The 22,436-nt window shown below is 42.2% G+C and overlaps 1 protein-coding gene across 4 annotated transcripts in view; it reads left to right on the top strand.

Moving 5' to 3' along the window:
* SOS1 (SOS Ras/Rac guanine nucleotide exchange factor 1) overlaps nucleotides 1-14,916 on the top strand; it is a 56,737-nt gene extending 41,821 nt beyond the window's left edge. For 3 of the 4 annotated variants that reach the window (XM_075708363.1, XM_075708364.1, XM_075708365.1), the window contains 11 exons: nucleotides 63-185; nucleotides 731-834; nucleotides 3,152-3,374; nucleotides 4,045-4,164; nucleotides 4,492-4,654; nucleotides 5,152-5,269; nucleotides 6,619-6,791; nucleotides 8,464-8,580; nucleotides 8,748-9,012; nucleotides 11,080-11,198; nucleotides 12,570-14,916. In XM_075708363.1, the coding sequence (XP_075564478.1) occupies nucleotides 63-185; nucleotides 731-834; nucleotides 3,152-3,374; nucleotides 4,045-4,164; nucleotides 4,492-4,654; nucleotides 5,152-5,269; nucleotides 6,619-6,791; nucleotides 8,464-8,580; nucleotides 8,748-9,012; nucleotides 11,080-11,198; nucleotides 12,570-13,064 (2,020 nt within the window). In that variant the 3' untranslated portion in view covers nucleotides 13,065-14,916. The remainder of the gene's footprint in view (nucleotides 1-62; nucleotides 186-730; nucleotides 835-3,151; nucleotides 3,375-4,044; nucleotides 4,165-4,491; nucleotides 4,655-5,151; nucleotides 5,270-6,618; nucleotides 6,792-8,463; nucleotides 8,581-8,747; nucleotides 9,013-11,079; nucleotides 11,199-12,569) is intronic. The other variant, XM_075708366.1, reaches the window with a different exon arrangement.
* The last annotated feature ends 7,520 nt before the right edge of the window (nucleotides 14,917-22,436 follow it).

The raw sequence follows: 22,436 nt of genomic DNA, 5'->3' as shown, positions 1-22,436 counted from the left end.
GCATGCTGTGAGCAAGATTAGTGCAATAGGAGCCTAGTGCTTATACCCATCTTCTGTGCTAGATTTGAAATTCCAGAGCCTGAGCCAACAGAAGCTGATCGTATTGCTATGGAGAATGGAGACCAGCCTCTTAGTGCAGAGTTAAAAAGATTTAGGAAAGAGTACATTCAACCTGTACAGTTACGGTGAGTATTGCATCAATGTTAGCCAAACTGACCTCCTTTAAGTTTTTTTGAAGTACCATCTTTTGGATGCAGTGGCTCTTTGTGATACCAGCAGCCTTTCTTGTAGATGCTTTCATAGAGGGTGTGTTGTGGGAAGTCAGCCATTTTGACCTCGCTACTTGAAAACCTGGTAGGAATTTCAATTTGTGGCACAAAAAGCCCTGGGAAAGGCTTGTGCTTAGTTTTAGACTATTAGTGTGCAAATTAGTTTCTTACACTCACCATTTTCTTAATTCATGTTTCTGCAAGGCTATACAGCATAAGTGTGCCACAAAGACGTAGGCAGAGAACATTTAGATAATGTTCTTTTTATGAACATTACTCTGATTTCTTTGAATTTGAAGTAGAAAAATGCCTGTTGCTGGTGGAATGAAGACAGTAGAATAATTGCATTTGGTCTGCTGATTCTGAGATTCCTGTGAGCCCTCGCCTGCTAAAAGCCTTGAAATGCTAGACATGAAGATAGACTGTATGGTAGAGCGCTTACTTATCCTTTACTTTTGCAGAGTATTAAATGTATGTCGACACTGGGTAGAACACCACTTCTATGACTTTGAAAGAGATGCTGATCTTCTGCAACGTTTGGAGGAATTCATTGGAACAGTAAGAGGTACTTATGATTTCTTAAGTGCTGGCATTTATCATAAAGCACCCCTTTTCAAAGGTATGGAATGGGATCATTTTTCCTTTCACTGAGCAGATAAAGAAAAACAGGAATGACTGCTTATTAAATACTTCACAAAGAACATAAAATAAACCTTAATTTTAAAAAAACCCACTATTATTCAAAGTCTGACCCCTGTTCAGAAGAAAGAATGCTATTTACATCCTGATAAATAAGTATTGGGTTTGTTATAAAGGCACTGAAATAATGCAGAATGATAAGAACTGAGTAATGATCAAGACAGAATAATTGCTTTGATTGTCCTCTTAAACTATACACAGGAGTAATTTTTGTAAAAGTTGATGGTGGAAACCAGTATTTCTCTGAAGCAAGGGTTTTCCAGCTATTTCACAGTGCATATTAGACCTGTAGGACACCTGCCAGTCGTGATTGTACAGAGCTTTCCTGTTAACTTGTAAGAAAAACTGAGCCAGCTACAGGAGCCGTTTGGGGGAAAATACTATGTTAGAGAAGTATTCAGTGGTTATTTAGCAATTAAAAACAGGGAGAGAATGAGCCAGCCAGTTTAATGTGGATTACTGGTAAATCTTCAGTGGACTTGTGGACATCATTTACCTGGACTTTAGCAAAGCCTTTGACACAGTCTCCCATAATATTCTCCTTGGGAAGCTGGCAGCTCATGGCTTGGACGGGCATAGTCTTCGCTGGGTAAAAAACTGGTTGGGTGGCCGAGCCCAGAGAGTGGTGGTGAATGGAGTTGAGTCCAGTTGGTGGCCGGTCACGAGCGGTGTTCCCCAGGGCTTTGTTTTGGGGCCAGCCTTGTTTAATATCTTTATCAATGATCTGGATGAGGGGATTGAGTGCACCCTCAGTAAGTTTGCAGGTGGCACCAAGTTGGGTGGGAGTGTCAATCTGCTCGAGGGTAGGAAGGCCCTGCAGAGAGGGATCTGGACAGGCTGGACCGATGGGCTGAGGCCAGCTGTATGAGGTTTAACAAGGCCAAGTGCCGGGTCCTGCAGTTCGGTCACAACAACCCCATGCAACACTACAGGCTTGGGGAAGAGTGGCTGGAAAGCTGCCTGGCTGAAAAGGACCTGGGGGTGTTGGCTGACAGCCAGCTGAACATGAGCTGGCAGTGTGCCCAGGTGGCCAAGAAGGCCAACAGCATCCTGGCTTGTATCAGCAATGGTGCGGCCAGCAGGAGCAGGGAGGTGATTGTCCCCCTGTACTCAGCACTGGTGAGGCCACACCTGGAATACTGTGTCCAGTTTTGGGCCCCTCAATACAAGAAGGACATTGAGGTGCTGGAGCGTGTTCAGAGAAGGGCAACAAAGCTGGTGAAGGGGCTGGAGCAGAGGCCTTATGAGGAGTGGCTGAGGGAACTGGGATTGTTTAGTCTGGAGAAGAGGAGGCTGAGGGGAGACCTTACCGCTCTCTACAACTACCTGAAAGGAGGTTGTAGTGAGGTAGGTGTTGGTCTCTTCTCCCACGTAGTTAGCGATAGGATGAGAGGAAATGGGCTCAAGCTGTGCCAGGGGAGGTTTAGGCTGGAAATTAGGAAAAATTTCTTCACAGAAAGGGTAGTCAAGCATTGGAACAGGCTGCTCAGAGAGGCAGTGGAGTCACCATCCCTGGAGGTGTTCAGAAAATGTGTAGATGTGGCACTCTGGGACGTGGTTTAGTCTACCCTTGATTGGTTTAGTGTGGACTTGGTAGTGTAGGTTAGTGGTTGGACTGGATGATCTTAAAGGTCTTTCCCAACCGAAACAATTCTGTGATTCTATGACTTGCCATCTTATGCATGTAATCCTTATGATGTAGGGCTAAACAGGCATTTGGCCTTTGGGTTTTATTCTGAGCTTTGATGCTAAATGCAGTAGAAGGAGAAGCTTCTCCCTGTTTGTTATTTTGCCCTTCTGTGTTGTCTGAGGTAAGCATGTACTCTTGCCCAAAGTATGAAGTTCAGGGTGTTAACAGAAGTGCATTTTAGCCAAAAGAAGGTTAGTTCCCATAAACTCGCTGTAAAGTCAGAAAAGGAAAATGCCTGATTTGGAGCAGGAGCCTAGTTTGGGTGTTCTGAGTTGTGCTTGGGAAAACTTGGTGTGCTCAGTATTGGCTCTTGAGGAATGTTTGAATGCTTTGAGGCTTGTGTGAGACCACCACTTATGCACTTCTGAAGAATATATGGTTGCTTCAGTTTAGTAGGTTTGGGGTTTAAATCCAAAGGTTTCTAAATTATACTGACCCCTTGGAAAAACAGTATTAAGAGTAACTAAATAGTAATTTTCTCTCTGTGTGCTAGGCAAAGCAATGAAGAAATGGGTTGAATCTATCACAAAAATAATCAACCGGAAAAAGCAGGCACAAGCTATTGGGCCAAGTCACAACATTACTTTTGAGAGCCCACCTCCGGCGATTGAATGGCATATAAGCAAACCAGGACACACAGAGACTTTTGACTTGCTCACTTTGCATCCAATAGAAATTGCTCGGCAGCTCACTTTACTTGAGTCAGATTTTTACAGGTAACTTTCCTCCATTGAAAAACACATGACACAAACCAAAATATTCTCCAGCATGAAATTGTTTCTGCGGGCCCCTGCTGTGAAGCCCCACGGTAGGTCAAGGGACTTTACCAATGCTGTATATTAATTGCTATTTTTTCAGAAAAAAAATTCTAAGAAACAGTATTTGCCTTATCCTCCCCAAGTTAATGTGCAGTACATGTGACTGATGCATACTGTTAATTGCATTGTGCTGCAGGTTTCTCTTGATATTTTCTGAGTAGATCAACCTTTGAGAAGTATGAACATTAAATCAGTTTTCTTCGTATCCTAGTTTGTGAAGCAAATTATGGACCGTGTCAGATCTCACCAGCTGTCTGTGAGAGGTTGTTCAGGAGTTGGAAGCTCACATTTTATTATGGTGAACGAGATGTAGACTTCATTCTTCATTTAGATGAACAGAGGTGGTTAACAGTCAAACTGAAAAATATTTACACACTAAAAAAGAAGTGTAGAGATAAAGGTCACTTAGTCATTTGGGGAGCCTAACATTATAGAAGAGAAGCAATACCTTACGAATTTCTTTAAAAAATTAATTCCAAATTCACTGGAAATAAAGAGGTTTGGGGAAAATAATATCTTCTTTCCTGCTTTTAATTACATTTTTTGATACATACATCTACTTTTCTAGAGCTGTGCAGCCATCTGAACTAGTTGGAAGTGTGTGGACAAAGGAAGATAAAGAACTTAATTCTCCCAACCTTCTTAAAATGATAAGGCATACAACAAACCTCACTTTGTGGTTTGAAAAGTAAGTGACTTTCCTGAATCTGCACCTACTCCATTTCTGGACATTTACAGTCTATTCGGAAGTATACTGTGAAAAATTCTGTTCTGGGAGAATTCCAGTTTTAAGTCATGTTTAGATGCTACAACTGGTCCCTATGAGAATTTTACCATAATGGTCTCAGCTTTTTATTCTTAGAATATTTTTTAAATGCTTGTTCTCTAAACATTTTCAAAACTGTGTCAAGTAATTTAATAAACTTTTCAGATTTGTTTGTGTTACCACTTAATATTTGATTTTGGAAAACTCATCAACGCTTTAATACAAAATAGAATGTTCTTTTGTATTTAGATGCATTGTAGAAACAGAAAACCTAGAGGAAAGAGTAATTGTAGTGAGCCGGATAATTGAGATCCTGCAAGTTTTTCAAGAGCTAAACAACTTTAATGGTGTCCTTGAGATTGTCAGTGCTATGAACTCCGCAGCAGTGTATAGGTTGGATCACACATTTGAGGTACAGTGAAATGTTTTCCATTTTTGGTATGAAAGTGTAATGCAGTGCACCTTAGCTACACTAAAAGCCTGTATTTTCAGTAAGCACATCCTTCAAAGAAGGAACAAGAAAAGTAAATCCCCCAACAAATTAATCATAGAATCATAGAATGCTTTGGGTTGGAAGGGACCTTGAGAGATCATTGAGCCCAACCCCCCTGCAGTAAGCAGGGATTGAACCTGTGAACTTGGCGTTATTAGCACCATGCTCTAACCAACTGAGCTAACCCGGCTGGCAATCAGGGTATAATAGAGAGGGTTTTTTTCTGGGTTTCAGAAGCAAGAAATCAATCCTTGCTTAAGAAAGGAAGAAAAAGATAGCAAGATCCTGAGATGGTGGGGCACTGTCCTCATGGCCACTGACTTAAATATCAGTGGGAGACCATTACTCTCAATGCTGTTGCTGGGCTACACCTTTACCCTGTCTTTCCAAACAACCCGTTTCATCTCTCTTTTTAGCAAATTCCAAGTCGCCAGAAGAAGATTTTAGAAGAAGCTTATGAGCTGAGTGAGGATCATTATAAGAAATACTTGGCAAAACTCAGGTCCATTAATCCTCCTTGTGTGCCTTTTTTTGGTAAGTACATTTGGTTTGAATGAGCTGTATCATGCATAAACATTTAGAAAGTATTGAGCCAGGGCACTAAACGGAGTATGAACAATAGTGAGAAGTCAGTTTTAACAGGACAGTTGGGTTTGAATTTCAGATGCCCAGACATTAATTGCATATACGTAAAGAAAAATTAAAGTGACTGTTAATTACAGATGTTATTTGCAGTAAAAATAAGTATATCTGCAATATCTTATTTATATACTCTACTCATTTTTATTTTGAATGTGGTGTGAACTGTGTTGTGACCATAAATACCTTAAATAGAAGGTGGACATGTTAGAAATATTATTGCCATTGACTAGTAGAGAAAGAAGGACCCCATTCCCCATCAAGAATTCCAAGAAATAAAGCTTGAGTTTTAATTTTTATAGTTTCTTATAAAAAAGTCTTATTTCTATAAAAACAGAGTTTGGGAAGAAGGCCTTTTTTTATCATCAGACTTAACAGTTCTTCTTTCAAGTAGATTGCTTGGGATTTCTGACATTTAGCAAACTGTGAAGTTAAGCACATGGCATCCCTGTTCTTTAGCAGGCTACTTGCATGTTTGCTGCAGATTAGTTCCAACTCTGGACATTACACTTGTCCAGCATAGGCTTCAGGCCAAAACTGAAAGAAAATAGTGTTGATAGCTTTTTAGGCCTTTTACAGACTGGGGAGAGATTTACTCCAGAGCTCTGCAAAGAAAGATAAGATCAACCAAGAAACCTTCTGTCCTGCTTTGGAGAAGAGTAGAGGTTAGCAGGATCACATGTTAATAGCTTCAGTTATTTCTCTCAAGTTATACTTAGAAGAGTCACAATGACAGTTCCAGATACATTATCTGTGGTCTTGAGAGTGCTCTTTTCTTTATAATATTCAAATGATTTGATGCAATTATGAAGCCAGGAGTGGAGAGTGGAAAAGAAAAATAAAACCTGAAAATATTTTTTTTGTAGCTTAGCTTGGGTCTCTAATGGAGTAGAGCTGAATTGAGGCAGAACAGTTGAGAGAAGGCACTTGAGTTCAGTGTACTCTTGTCTTGGAAAATGCTAGTAGTGTTCAGCTGTGTGAGCTTCCTAAACAATAGAAAGATGCATAGACTTTGAGATTTTGATGCAAAAAAAGTAGCTTTCTGGAAAAGGTACATTAAAATATTTAAATTGTTGCCCTTACTTGAAAATCAGGTGCGATTTTCTTATTGACCCTAACAGAGAATTCTTCTAAATAGTTAGAATGCACAAATTAAATTCTTCAAGAATTCTTTGTATTCCAGTCATGTGACTTCCTCCTTGTTTTGTACTATATGTTAAGAACCTCTTCTGTGTGCTCTTTAGGGATTTACTTAACTAACATTTTGAAAACAGAAGAAGGTAACCCTGAATTTCTAAAGCGACATGGGAAAGAACTTATAAACTTCAGCAAGAGAAGAAAGGTAGCTGAAATAACAGGAGAGATACAGCAGTACCAGAACCAGCCATATTGTTTAAGAGTGGAATTTGACATCAGGGTAAGTGGTATCATTTTCTGGAGTCCATGCACTGAGCTACTTTTGTGGTGACTCTGTCAGCTGATAGACCATAAGGATAGACTGAATTCACATAGGTTCAGTCAGACTGAATCGGAGACAAGCAGAAGGTCTGTCATAAAATCTCTCTCAGGTCTCACTGTAAGAAAGGGCAGAAAGCGCAACACCTGCAGTTTGGTGGGTTTTGTTTTGTTTTCCCCTAGTTATTGGGATGTTCGTAGATAGATCTTCTTACTGATTGGTGTTAAACAGGAACAGAAACTACCAGATTCTCACTGTTACTCACTCAGTTGCGTTTATTTGTCCAGTGAGCCCAGTTGTCTTTTTCCTCCTCTGTTACACTGCCTTTATGTTTCCAGGTTTACCTGATAGCACTGTTTACACATCATAGAATCCTTTGGGTTGGAAGGGACCTTTAGAGGTCATCTAACCCAACACCCCTGCAGTGAGCACGGACAGCTTTAACTAGATCAGGTTGCTCAGAGCCCCATCCAACCTGACCTTGAATGTTTCCAGGGATGGGGCCTCTACTACCTCTCTGGACAACCTGTGCCAGTGCCTCACCACCCTCATTGTAAAAAATTTCTTCCTTATATCCAGTCTAAATCTGTCCTCCTTTAGTTTAAAACCCTTACCCCTTGGCCTGTTGCTACAGGCCTTGCTAAAAAGATTGCCCCTCATCCTTCGTATAGGCCCCCTTTAAGTACTGAAAGGCTGCAATAAGGTCTCCCTGCAGCCTTCTCTTCTCCAGGCTGAACAACCCCAACTCTCTCAGCCTGTCCTCGTAGGAGAGGTGCTCCAGCCCTTGGATCATTTTTGTGGCCCTCCTCTGGACCCACTCCCAACAGGTCCATGTCCTTCTTGTGCTGAGGGCCCCAGAGCTGGACACAGTACTCCAGGTGAGGTCTCACCAGAGTAGAGCAGAGGGGCAGAATCACCTCCCTCAACCTGATGGCCACGCTGCTTTTGATGCAGCCCAGGATTCGGTTGGCTTTCTGGGCTGCAAGTGCACATTGTTGGCTCATGTCCAGCTTTTCATCCCCCAGTACCCCCAAGTCCTTCTCCGCAGGGCTGCTCTCAATCCCTTAAATTATGTGTTGGTGGTGATGATGCTCACACTTTTCTTTCTCCTGGCATTTGTTCTCCTTGGTCTGTGGTGTTCTCTAAGCAGTCCTCTCTCTGTTTGTTTTCCTTTTCTGGTTGGTTTTTTTTAATATCTTTTGAGCTATATGCTTTCAGAGGGTCACAGGACAGGTTATCTTAAGAGATTCTGCAAGTTTTTCTTTTCTTATTTGTTCTCCTCAGAGTTTGACAGAATGCATTATGAGAGCAATCTTCCCTGCATCAGTGTAAAGATGGCCTACATACAGCTTTTTCTGAAGGTGTTTGAGCTAACCTGGTCTGGTTTCTGCACTGCAGAAAGTATTCAGGGTACTTGCACAGTTGGTTTTCAGGCCAAGCATAGCAGTAGCAATGCCCAGCAAAGGGACAGCAACAAACACATCTAATAACTTAAAAATCTAACATTACTTCTGACTCCAGCATTCTCTCTCCTCTCTGGAACAGTTGGGATCGTTTGTGCAGTAGAAACAAACAGTACTAAGCTACTAAGAAGTAGCTTAGCTGACAAGTTTTCTACCTTCTTGTATTTCAGAGATTTTTTGAAAACCTGAATCCAATGGGAAACAGCATGGAGACAGAATTTACAGATTATCTGTTCAACAAGTCACTAGAGATAGAGCCACGAAATGTCAAGCCTCCACCAAGATTTGTTAGTATTCAATTTATTTTAAATTTTTTTTTTAAAAAATGCTTACATTTGTCTTTTGTAGATAGCAGAAGTCATTTTAGATCTCTAACTTCCTAAATACAAAGCTACATTTAGGTGATCTTGCGGCCTTTTGATTTTGTTTGATATTATCTTTTTTGTCATTTCAGCCCAAAAAATACAGCTATCCTCTCAAGTCCCCAGGTGTTCGTCCCTCTAATCCAAGGCCAGGTACCATGAGACATCCTACACCCCTGCAACAGGAGCCAAGGAAAATTAGTTACAGCCGCATCCCAGAGAGCGAGACTGAAACTACCGCATCTGCACCAAACTCTCCCCGAACACCTTTGACCCCTCCCCCTGCTTCTGCTACTTCAAGTACTACAGATGCCTGCAGTGTGTTTGACTCGGATCCTTCAAGTCCTTTTCATGCAAGTAGGTGCTAGTAGATAGTCTGCCAAGAATGTGCATATTAGATTTTGCGGTCTTAAACAGGTGAAATCATGTTTAGTCTTCTAAAGTGACTATAGAAATAGTTGCTTGTGTCACCTTGTGGCAGCAAAACTTTCAGTGTGTTTTATTCCTTTTTTTTAAATAAGTTTTTATTGTAAAGGGAGAAACTGAACAGAAGTAGCTGTGTTACATAGAGAGTATTACGTGTATTTAGAGAAACTGTCAATGAATGTTTTGTGGATGCCTTATTCTGCTGTCTGCCATTCCAAATTGGTTTCAGTGCACATGGATGGTTTTCCTGCAGAACTTAAAATCAGTATTATCCTGCTTTAAAGCCATCAGGACCCATCCACACCTATTTTTCTTCTGTCTTCACCAACATACAAGAAAACTCATATTTTATGGTGAGCTTTCAGTAATTTATAGTGGACATAGCCTCCTTTCGTGTATGAGGGCTTTCAAAGGAAGTACAAGGTTAGTCCTGTGTTCAGCTGGTTGCCACAAGGAGGTGAAATGACTTGCTAATGTTTAGTATCTTTATCAGTGATCTGGATGAGGGGATTGAGTGCGCTTTCAGTAAGTTTGCAGATGACGCCAAATTGGGTGGGAGTGTCGATCTGCTCGAGGGTAGGAAGGCCCTGCAGAGAGGGATCTGGACAGGCTGGATCAATAGGCTGAGGTCAACTGTGTGAGGTTTAACAAGTCCAAGTTGCCGGGTCCTGCACTTCAGTCACATCAATCTCATGCGACACTACAGGCTTGGGGAAGAGTGGCTGGAAAGCTGCCTGGCTGAAAAGGACCTGGGGGTGTTGGCTGACAGCTAGCTGAACATGAGCTGGCAGTGTGCCCAGGTGGCCAAGAAGGCCAACAGCATCCTGGCTTGCATCAGGAATAGTGTGGCCAGCAGGAGCAGGGCAGTGATCGTGCCCCTGTACTCGGCACTGGTGAGGCGGCACCTCGAATCCTGTGTCCAGTTTTGGGCCCCTCAATACAAGAAGGACATTGAGGTGCTGGAGCGTGTTCAGAGAAGGGCAACGAAGCTGGTGAAGGGGCTGGAGAACAAGTCTTATAAGGAACAGCTGAGGGAACTGGGGTTGTTTAGTCTGGAGAAGAGGAAGCTGAGGGGAGACCTTATTGCTCTCTACCTACCTGAAAGGAGGTTGTAGTGAGGTAGGTGTTGGTCTCTTCTCCCAAGTAGTTAGTGATAGGATGAAAGGAAATGGGCTCAAGCTGTGCCAGGGGAGGTTTAGATTGGATATTAGGAAAAATTTCTTCACGAAGAGGGTAGTCAAGCATTGGAACAGGCTGCCCAGAGAGGCGGTGGAGTCACCATCCCTGGAAGAGTTCAGAAAATGTGTAGATGTGGCACTCTGGGACATAGTTTAGTAGGCATGGTGGTGTTGGGTTGATGGTTGGACTGATGATCTTAGAGGTCCTTTCCAACCTTAATGATTCTATTCTAGTTTTCATTAAAAAATAATCTAGCCACCAAGCCAGGAAACATGAAATTAATTATTACTCTACCCTTAATTGGTTTAATGGTGGACTTGGTAATGTTAGGTTAATGGTTGGACTCGATGATCTTAAAAGTCTTTTCCAACCTAAATAATTCTATGATTCTAAAAGCAGAAGTTGCTTAGCAGAGCAGTGACATTGCCGAGTGTCCAAGCCAGGTCTCTGGAATACCTCTTCAGAAGAAGATACTTCTTTGTTGTTGGGTTGGCCCATCGACTGCAGGTTCAGGATATTGTTTTAGTGCTGTTGTGATACAAGAACAGCTTTGTGGTGTGGTTTTGGTCTCGAGGATTACTTAAGAATGTGCCGGAACTAATGGCCACAGAGAAGATTGCAGCTCAGAAAAGCAGTTTGTCTGGAAGCTGCAAGTTAGAGGGTCATTTCATTGTCTTTCTTTAGCACCTTATTGATTCATGCTGCTTCTTATGAGCAGTTACTTTATTTGTGACACCTCTGTTGGCAGCAATAAAGGAGATATACTGAGTCAAACAAAAGTTCATCATTATCAGGATTTTTTTTTTCTATATTCACTAGGATCTGCTTCTGTGTCATCCATAAACTTTACCAAAAATTCAGATGAAGCTCATGTCCCCCCTCCAGTTCCTCCACGAAGACGACCAGAGTCTGCCCCAGCTGAATCCTCTCCATCAAAAGTAAGTAAGGAGAAAAAAAGGGCATTTTTTTTCTGGGAGCAGAGGGCCAGGGTATGATAGAACAGTAAGTTTTAAAGATAGTACATGTATTTTTGAAGAACTGCATGTGAAAGTGTAAGCAGCCATATATTTCAAGCCTTCACAGCTCTGCCTCATTATGTCCTGATCCCAAATGAATGAAAATTAACAGATGGGACCTAAATTTAGGGTTAGAGATGTCTCTTGTCTACTGATCCGCTATGCTCGGGCCTGCAAGAACTTGAGGCTTCAGGCAGATGTTTCCGTCTGTGGTAATTGTCCCAGAGTATCATTTTGGGGTGTATGAGTGGGGGTAAAGAACTGAAGAATAGTAGTGATGGAAAGTGATGTACACACCTCAGTCCTCTGAAAAGGTTCGTTAGAGTATTTTACCCTAATGCTGTGGTGCTCAGTGCTTTCTTTCCCTTCTTGATTACCTGTCCTGTCTGCCTGCCTGCTTGAGCCATTGCTACATTTTCCTTTTGCATTTGCCTGGCATTTGGAATCTGATCCAGCCTTTGTTGCAGACAGTGTCAAACATCTCTTGATTTCAGTGGGAGCTGGTTTGTGACTTCATGGAATTGGGTGGATTTGAAAATCCCACTCAAAATTACTTCAGAGCATGCATGTCTTTGAAGAGGGCTTGTACATGGCTCTTCAGCAAGTTGTTGTTTTCAGACTACAGGTGACTATGCTGTCAGCCAGCAGAGTTTTAACACATGTTCCTACCAAAATGTAACTGAAAACATTGTATATGTGATAGGGTGTTGGAGACCAATTGCCCTGTCACTGTGGTCTGCAGCTTGGGAACCGTTCAATACTTCTGACTACTTAATTCCATCTTCTGAGCGCAGTTTATTTTTTCTTTTTCCCTGTTCAGCATTATCTACCTCTCCCTTTTCCTCATTTTCTTGGAGAAATATCTGGTGTTATTACCCACACCAAGTGCTTGTTACTGGGGAGATGGTGGAAGATATCCACACTTACTCAGCAAGCAGACCTGGAACTAGCATGGGAATTGTTGCTTTGACCATTCTTTGCCTTGCCTTTGTGCATCTTCATTCCTTCCATCCTTGGCTGTTAACTCATGTATTGATATACCCCTGCTCTCCCCCTGCACATCCAGTCTGTCTTTTCTGTCCGCATCACTCTGAGAAACATATTTTTCAGGCATCGCCACTCCCTTTTGCTTCCTTAACTCCCCATCTTCATTCTGCATCTGCTTGCTGTGTCTTCTCTTTAACTGGATAAGAGCAATGTGCAGGGCAGGAGCTCTGCTTCCATTTCACAGCAGGGCCCTGTTCTTTACTGCCACTCTAAAATTTTATTGAATGAAATGTTTGTGTACCTCAGATTACTTCTACGCACCTGGACAGCCCACCAGCCATCCCTCCTAGGCAACCAACCTCTAAAGTGTATTCACCAAGGTACTCGGTGCCTGACCGGACCTGCATCTCTGACCCCCCTGAAAGCCCTCCTGTGTTACCACCACGAGAACCTGTGCGAACTCCAGATGTTTTCTCTAGCTCACCACTACACCTCCAACCTCCACCATTGGGGAGAAAAAGTGAACTTGGTAACACCTTTTTCCCAAACAGTCCGTCTCCGTTTACTCCCCCTCCCCCTCAGACACCTTCTCCACATGTAGCACGGAGGCATCTTCCATCACCACCTTTGATACCGCAAGATGTGGACCTCCATTCTGTTGCTGGACCACCTGTTCCTCCACGACAAAGCACTTCTCAACATATCCCAAAACTTCCTCCAAAAACTTACAAAAGGGAGCACACGCACCCATCAATGCATCGTGACGGACCACCGTTGCTGGAGAATGCCCACTCCTCCTGAACTATCCCTTGTGCTGGGAGTCGCATTTTCCTGGTGCTACGTCTGTTGCTGGCAATGGATGCACTGAACGCGGTGGTGCCAAGGAGTTGGGATGTGTATGCCAAACACTAAAAACTCTCCAATAGATTCGAAATGCAGTGTACAGAAATGGAATTGCAGAAACAGACGTCTGGTGGAAAAACCTGTTAACTTGCTATTCTTGTTTTAGTATGCAGGACATTGTTCTAAAGTAATTGGACAGCTGATTGTACCAGAAAACAGACTTGAGAGACTTCTTTGGCCAATGAGCAGAGACTGTGTTTGTGTAATGATCAATAATGTCCAGTACAGGAAGGAAAACAGTCTTGTATCCATCAGTTCCATGCAGTGGCACAGTTTTTGGAATGAAAACATTATGCACTTTTTTAAAATCTCAAACAGGGAACTTTATATCCTTCTTAATTTTCCTTTGCTTTACTCCCTGCTTTGAAATACCTTCCTGAAATTATGAGAAGGACTGTGAGGAAGATCTGTGGTACCTAACTGAGCTAGAATTAAGGCAAAGCACTGTATTGCAGTCCTGTTTACAAGTTGTTACAGTGAGTAGTAGGGGGTACCTAGGCTTCACCAAAGAGGTACTTTATTATTATTTTCTGAAATATTATGGTGCCAGTTCAAAAATAAATTTTTGCCAGGAAGCATAATGTCTAATTATTGCTTTCTTTAGACAGAGCAGATGAAAGTCTTACATCATTAAGATGACAGCGAATTTTTTTTTAAAAAGGAGCACTATCATCTGAAGTAAATATACTACTACATTTAGAAGACTGTTAATCTCTGCTAGGTTATGTCATGTTCTTTTAAGGTTTACTGATAATCCATTTCATGGCTAGTAGCTATTCTTTTTCAGTCATGCCATGAAAACAGTCACTTGTGAAAAGGAGCACTCACTGGTCAACTTCCATAGCTTTTGTCATGTTTTACTAACAATAGATTAATCAGCATACATAGAATTGCCTTGCAGTTGCATAAATCATGTGTATATAGTGAACGTTGCATAAATATACTTGCAGATTGTTTTTAATTTAATTGAAATAAAGATACAGATATGTTTGGCTGACATATGTTAAATTATTTCATGGACAAATGTACAACTCAGTTTTTCAGTTAAGCACTGAAGGGTATAAAAGCACATGTTGTGGTACATATTTTTCCTAGTTCAATGTGTGTATTTTAGTAATAAGAGTCTAAAGAGAAGTCAGTTTTGGCATGTGTTACAAAGTAATAATTTAGTAATATTTGAGAAGCTGGGTTACTCCCAAAGTGAATTATTCCACATTATAAAACTTCTCATACCTGCTGTATGACACTTGTTAGAAAAATTCAAACTTACGTTAATCTTTACAGTAGCTTTCTATGTCCAAAATACATGGAACATGTACTGGTATAAGTATCATGACATGGATTATCCATAAACCTCTGTACTGCTCTTCCACTCTAGACAATACTATGACAGTAATGCGTGGCAGTTATTGAAGAAAAGAAGCTCTATAATCTCCACTTCAGTATGTATGTGAAGCGTAAAGTATCTCATCTTCAGTTAATATGGATCATGGGTCAAAGTAAAATTCTATCACATTTCCTCTATAGGAGAAGAATACATTTCAGCATCTTGGAAGGCTGTGTCATTAGGGATGGTGTTAGTCGAATTACGATGGAAATCACCTTTTTTTAATGCTTTCTGCAATGCCATTGATGAGTGCCCCTTGATGCTTTAGTGTGGTCATTACATTTTAGAAAGTGTTCTGATTTCATCAACAAGAATGGCAGTTTTTGTCATAGTCATATGTTGAAATTTGTCAGTTGTATTCGTTCTTTGATGTCTTTAAAACATTGTTTTGAAACGCTTTCCTGGCAAAAGAAGTAGTAGTGATGATTTCTAAACCTTGGCTTCAGAGGAGAACATTATATGGGAGCTTTGTAAAAACCCTCAAGCTACAGTAGGCGTAGTTTAGGTTATCAGTTCTTTGGATATAAACACCATGATGGGTGTACTGTTGGCAATGTCATCTAAATTGTTAGGTCATCAGTGAAAAACTCAGCCAATTTAGACTTTCTGATCTGTATCTTGTCTTCTGTACACTCTTGTCTGTGCTGTTTTGCAGCCAAGGCAGACCAGGCAGACAGAATGATACAGTGATTAAGCTGCTCTGCTAGAAGGAGAGACCTCACATGGATCCTGCTTAATCACAGATTTCTTGAATGTCAGGAAGTCTCTGTTTCCCTTTTTGAAATGGGGAATGCTGTTTTGCATCTTTGTGGTTCAGGATAAAAGTCCTTTACTGGTGAGGTTCTCTGACAACGGGTGATAATGGTCACCATGCAAGAACCTAACTTAAATGTGCTTTGGAGCCCAGCAGAATGGGTCAGTCATACAGTGCACAAGTCATGGTGTTGACTCAGCTGCAAACAGGAAATACAGGGTGAGAATCAAACCTGTTGCATTTAGAATGGGAGTTTTGAGTACAACTGCTAAGCCACTGGTTTGTCTAATGACAGCTTTATTTGCATTAATAATTATTTAATCTGGAATGACTTTTTATTTGGACTATGTTTGCATTAGTGACAATACTTTTCACATAGAAAATGAAACCATTTTAATGATGCTCTCTGCTCCTTGGTAAAATGACCCTGGGTAGTCTGGTGTGGCCTGGACAATGCAGCATGCTTGTGTGGAGGCTAGGTGAGTTGCTGTATTACCCTAGAGTGCTGATGTATCACTAAAAGTGAGCCTAATCAACTGCAAACTGTGTAGGCAGGGTTCTAGAGGTCAGCAGAACTTTATAGGTGCAGTACTTAACAATTTGTGCCGTTTCACCTCAGGGTTTCTGCTTTATATGTAGTCTAGTGCAACAGTGGAACGTAAGCTGAGTTTGTTCATTTTCTTACAGAGTGTCATGGTTTTGTGTTAGCTCAGAAAAGCCCTCTGGGAATTTGGAAGTGCTAGGATTCCAAGTGCAAGGTCCTGCACCTGGATCGAGGCAGCCCCAGGTATCAACACAGGCTGGGGGATGAAGGGATTGAGAGCAGCCCTGCAGAGAAGGACTTGGGGGTACTGGTGGATGAAAAGCTGGACATGAGCCAGCAATGTGCGCTTGCAGCCTAGAAGGCCAACCGTATCCTGGGCTGCATCAAAAGAGCATGGCCATCAGGTTGAGGGAGGTGATTCTGCCCCTCTACTCCACTCTGGTGAGACCTCACCTGGAGTACTGTGTCCAGCTCTAGAGCCCTCAGCACAGGAAAGACATGGACCTGTTGGAGTGGGTCCAGAGGAGGGCCACAAAAATGGTCAGAGGGATGGAACAACCTCTCCTATGAAGAAAGGCTGAGAGAGTTGGGGTTGTTTAGCCTGGAGAAGGCGGCACCAAGGAGATCTTATTGCGGCCTTTCAGTACTTGAAGGCGGCTTATAAGAAAGATGGGGACAGACTTTTTAGCAAGGCCTGTAGCAACAGGCCAAGGGGTAATGGTTTTAAAGTAAATGAGGGCAGATTTAGGCTAGACGTAAGGAAGAAATTCTTTACGATGAGGGTGGTGAAAGACTGGAACAGGTTGCCCAGAGAAGCTGTAGATGCCCCATCCCTGGAAACATTCAAGGTCAGGTTGGATGGGGCTCTGAGCAACCTGATCTAGTTGAAGATGTCCCTGCGTATTGCAGTGGGGGTTGGACTAGATGACCTTTAAAGGTCCCTTCCAACCCAAACTGTTCTATGATTTTGCAAGTGCCATGCATTTACTTCTGTTCAGCATGCTGTATGGAAAGTCAGCTATCATGCTGCCTGGTGACCCCAAGGTACATGCTGTTGTCATGACATTCAGCAGCCCAGGCAAAGTTTTTCTATAACTGTCTGCTAATGGAGAACATTATCTGGCTTCAGGATCGATGCCATGGAAGCATCTGAGTGGTCCATCCTCAAGAAGCGGTCTCCAATGTGAGCTAACCTGTTTCTCTAATATGAGCCTCTCTTAGGGAGGGAGAGGTCTGTCTCGGAGCACGTTTATGCTAATGCACTAGATTTAGATCGTTCAAGATTTAGATTGACATCATGGGATGTTTTAATTATTTTTCTTTTGCATGTATCTTAAATTAGTTTTTCTGTTGAATTGGGTCTGATTGAAGCTTGATGATGTCACTGGAGGTACCACTATTGATGGCAGTAGATTACTGTGCTGCAGGGAGAAGGTTTTCTCTTGTTACATACATTCTTTCAGCCTGAAGAAGTGCTAGAACAAATTAGCGTCATAGCAGGCTGTGTGCTGATGCCAGTGCATTATAATAAGCATCAGTTCCCTTCTTTGTGGCCGTTTGCTCAACCTTGTGTGGCATTTTACAGAGGCAGCCTCCGCTACTGGTATTTCTAGCATTGCTGCAATTTAAGCTCAACTAGAAAGAGCCCCTCATTCATGAATCTTTGTCTTACAAATTATGTGAAAGTTGAACAAAATGTTTCTTAATGCTTTGCTGCTGTGAGCAGTGCAGTTAGCTGCAGTATGTAAAAGTCCCTCCTTGACTTTCCCCTTGCAGCCTTTTCCAGCCAGCAAGGAGGGACTTGTTCAAAAAGACTGTTTTAAGATATTAAAAAGTTTGCAAATTCTTATGGGTTGTCCCCCCCACCTCAAAAACCCTTTTTTAGTTGTTGATTTGTCATTTCAAAGCCTAGGTGATGCTTGGGCTGAAGCCTCTTTAGCTCTTATTCATTAAGGAGAGAAACTTGTTGCCCAATATAGTTGTAAAAACAAAAGTATTTTTAACTTACTTTGTAAAGTCCATGCCTTATTTTCCATTTAAAAAAACACCCTTAAGTGCATTTTTCTGTCATCTGTGAGCAAATTTCCCTTTTGCTTTCAGTGGAAAATAGTGCATTAAGTAGCCAACTGCTGCAGCATTATAAGGCAAACAAAGAGTAAGTCACTTTTTTTTTTTCACTTTCTAGCCAGCAAATGTGAAATCCTGTACTGGGCAGCTGAAAAATTGAAAGGGAAAAATAAAGAAAAGAATTAAAAAAAAAAAAAATGCCAGATGCATGATGATTTTAGTAGCTGCCAAATGTGCCTTTTATCAACGAACATCTGTAATATTATTAAAAAGAAGGGTAGACAAAAGTAGATGATCAGGGGTGCATGTTGCTGGAATTGCTTTGGACAAATTTATTCGAATCTACTTCAGAATAAGCCTTTTTTTGTTTGTGAAAAGAATAAATTCTAGGTTCCAATAAGTTTGTTCCAGTATGTGAGTTCATTTGCCTTTGATGGCATGGTTACTTGTCAAAATGAGTACATGTTAAAAGCTATGTCAGTCCAGTTGTAAAAAAGGGGGGGGGGGGGGGAAGAGGAAGAGAAATGGTAAACTTCAGCTGGCACATCTGATGACCTGTGTTACATAACTGTCTGTAGGTGATCTTTGTATGCTGTGTCTGCAGTGGTATTCAGAATGCATTTAGGTGAAAATTTAATAGTGGCTGTTACCCTTTGGCATTAAAAGATATGTTCTAAAAATTAAAAAAAAAAAAGCCTTACGTATCCAAGAATGATGCACTTTGAATATGTAAAATACACTGAAAGTCCTTGTAGTCTGAGACTGGCTTCCTTAAGCTTAAATACTGTGTGCTTTACATTAAGGACAATCATGAGTCTGCTACAGATGTAGGTTTTGCTCAGGATAGTAAAATACTAAAAGACACAGTAGCTTGTGAGCAGAGGAACCATGTGGAGTAGAAGATAAGTAAGCAAGGTGTATGTACAGTAGGGGACACAAAATGGCATCTTTTAACTGTGGTGTTCTCTGCCACAGGATTATTGTAGGTGTTACCAGCTCTGCAGCTTTCTGTTACAACTTACTGTGTCAAAGGATCTGCACTCTATGGGTAAATACGGTCTCTTGGATTTTACTCTGAATTTTTTAGGTAGGTAATTTCACATAAAAGCCTGCATCTCCTTATTGAATCATATCACTGTAATTAAAGGGACATTATGCTTAATATCTTGTATCTGGCAATAGGCAAAACATCTGCTTTCAAAGAACAGACTGAATAAATGAAAACCACTCACAAGCAGAAACTGCTTAATATTCACAGTAGCCTCCTCTATCTAATCCACCCCACAAAATCCACAAAACCAAACAGTGGCCAAAGACAATACTATGCCCTAACAATTTTGTATAGAGTTTGGAAAAAGCAACTGGATTCCTTGGAACCTGTTGAAGTGGTTTTTGCCCTTACCAAGGAATATTTGTACTTGAACGTGTACATGACTTGTACTGAGGTGAAAATACTTTGCAACTCTGGGGAAAAAAAGTAGGAGAAAGTGCCTAAGTTAGATAAACTTCGAAGTAGCCTCAGTTATGCTGGCTTAGAGGAGTGAAGTGGTGAGAGGATACGTTTCACCACCACTGAAAGTCAAAGTTACCTATAATCTGAGGAGAGCCTAGGGTGGATGATTTAAGCAGGGAGTGTAGCCATGGAGAGGTGTCATGGTTTAGCCCCAGCAAGCAACTAAGCACCACGCAGCCACTCGCTCACTCCCCCTACCCCAATGGGATGGGGGAGAGAATCGGAGGAGTAAGAGTGAGAAAAACTCCTGGGTTGAGATAAGAACAGTTTAATAATTGAAATAAGGTAAAATAGTAATGATAATATACAAAGCAAGTGATGCACAATGCAATTGCTCACCACCCGCCAACCGATACCGAGACAGTTCCCCATTGCTGCTCCCTGGCCAACTCCCCCCAGTTTATATACTGAGCATGACATCATATGGTATGGAATAGCCCTTTGGTCAGTTTGGATCAACTATTCTGGCTGTGCCCCCTCCCAGTTTCTTGTGCATCTGGCAGAGCATGGGAAGCTGAAAAGTCCTTGACTAGCATAAGCAGTACTTAGCAACAACTAAAAACATCAGTATGTTATCAGCATTCTTCTCATACTAAATCCAAAACATAGCACTATGCCTGCTACTAGGAAGAAAATTAACTCTGTCCCAGCTGAAGCCAGGACAGTGTCCGCCCCTTATTCTGTACCATCTATGTCATTCATAGGTCCTACCCCTTTCCAATGCATTCTAATTAATCACCACCACTTTCCCTATCTTGATACATATACACAGATGTCATTCCCTTTGTCTATGGGCCATCCCTCTAAAATATCCATTGAGTTCATTTAGTCCATGACCTTGGGTTCCATCTGTCATTACAGTCTTTCAGAGCAGGAGAGGTGGTGGGCAGTGTTGGATTGTTGCATGCTGAAGCCAGTTCTCATTCCAACACGATTTCATCAAAGTCCATTTTCATTAAGCTGGGCAATTCTTACTATAATACCATTGATGTGGCATATAGCAACCATAAGAGATAATATACAGTATTTATAGCAATTAACATCATACAATTCAGTTCATTGGCTATTTTCACCCAAAATCAAAACCCCTTGAGGTACACATTGGACTTCCCCATCCTTTTGCATTACCCACCAAGTGCACCCAGGTCCTTGAGCAAAAGCAATCCCACGAATGGGTTTGCCTTTGCCAGAGGCGGAAGTAACCCAGACTGTATTCCCCAGCATATTTTTTATGCGTACTACAGGAACTTTATCTCCTTCTACAGCACGTAAAAGTTTTGACTGGGCAGGGCCAGCTCGATGGGCAGATTCCCTAGTGTTGACTAACCAGGTGGCTTTTGCTAAATGTGTATCCCAATGTTTGAACGTGCCACCACCCGTTGCTCTCAGGGTAGTCTTTAACAGTCCATTGTATCATTCGATTTTCCTGGAGGCTGGTGCATGATAAGGGATGTGATATACCCACTCAATGCCGTGCTCTTTGGCCCAGGTGTCTGTGAGGTTGTTTCGGAAATGAGTCCCGTTGTCTGACTCGATTCTGGGGTGCCATGTCGCCACAGGACTTGCTTTTCAAGGCCCAGGATGGTGTTCCGGGCGGTGGCATGGGGCATGGGATATGTTTCCAGCCATCCGGTGGTTGCTTCCACCATGGTGAGCACATAGCACTTGCCTTGGCAGGTTTGTGGGAGTGTGATATAATCAGTCTGCCAGGCTTCCCCATATTTATATTTTAGCTGTTGTCCACCATACCAGAGGGGCTTGAACTGCTTGGCTTGCTTGATTGCAGCACATATTTCACATTCATGAATAACCTGTGCAGTGCTGTCCATAGTTAAGTCCACCCCTCGATCACAAGCCCATCTATATGTTGTATCTCTTCCTTGATGGCCTGAGGTGTCATGGGCCCACCGAGCTATAAATAATTCACCCTTATGTTGCCAGTCCAGATCCACCTGAGCCACTTCAATCTTAGCAGCCTGATCCACCCGCTGGTTGTTTTGATGTTCTCCAGTGGCGTGACTCTTGGGTATGTGAGTATCTATGTGACCAACTTTTACAACCAGGTTCTCTACCTGGGCAGCAATATCTTGCCACAATGCGGCAGCCCAGATGGGTTTGCCTCTGCGCTGCTAGTTGCTCTGCTTCCATTGCTGTAACCACCCCCACAGGGCATTTGCCACCATGAGTCAGTATAAAGTATTGGCCACTTTTCTCTTTCAGCAATATCTAAAGCCAGCTGGATGGCTTTCACCTCTGCAAACTGACTCGACTCCCCTTCTCCTTCAGCAGTTTCTGCAACTTGTCATATAGGACTCCATACAGCAGCTTTCCACCTCTGATGCTTTTCCACAAGACAACAGGACCCATCAGTGAGCAAGGCATATTGCTTTTCATTTTCTGGCAATTTATTATACAGTGGGGCTTCCTCAGCATGTGTCATCTTCTCTTCTGGTGATATTCCAAAATTTTTGCCTTCTGGCCAGTCCATGATCACTTCTAAGATTCCTGGGTGACTGGGGTTTCCTATTCGAGCCCGTGGTGTGATTAGTGCAACCCACTTACTCCACGTAGCATCAGTTGCATGATGGGTAGAGGGGACCCTCCCTTTGAACATCCAGCCCAGCACCGGCAGTCGGGGTGCCAGCAGGAGCTGGGCTTCAGTACCAACCACTTCTGAAGCAGCTCAAACCCCCTTCATATGCTGCCAATATCTCTTTCTCAGTTGGAGTATAGCAGGCTTCGGATCCTTTGTATCCCTGACTCCAAAACCCTAGGGGTCGGCCTCGAATCTCCCCTGGTGCTTTCTGCCAGAGGCTCCAGGTAAGGCCATTCTCCCCAGCTGTGGTGTGGAGCACATTTTTAATATCCTGCCCTGCCTGGACTGGCCCAAGGGCTATTGCATGAACTATCTCCCGTTTAATTTGTTCAAAGGCTTGTTGTTGCTCAGGGCCCCATTTGAAATCGTTCTTCTTCCGGGTCACTTGATAGAGAGGGCTTACAATCTG

This window comes from Pelecanus crispus, chromosome 3 (assembly GCF_030463565.1).
Source record: "Pelecanus crispus isolate bPelCri1 chromosome 3, bPelCri1.pri, whole genome shotgun sequence".
NCBI classification, from domain to species: domain Eukaryota; kingdom Metazoa; phylum Chordata; class Aves; order Pelecaniformes; family Pelecanidae; genus Pelecanus; species Pelecanus crispus.
Note: the sequence above shows the minus strand (reverse complement) of the source record. Positions and strands in the feature narration are given on the sequence as shown.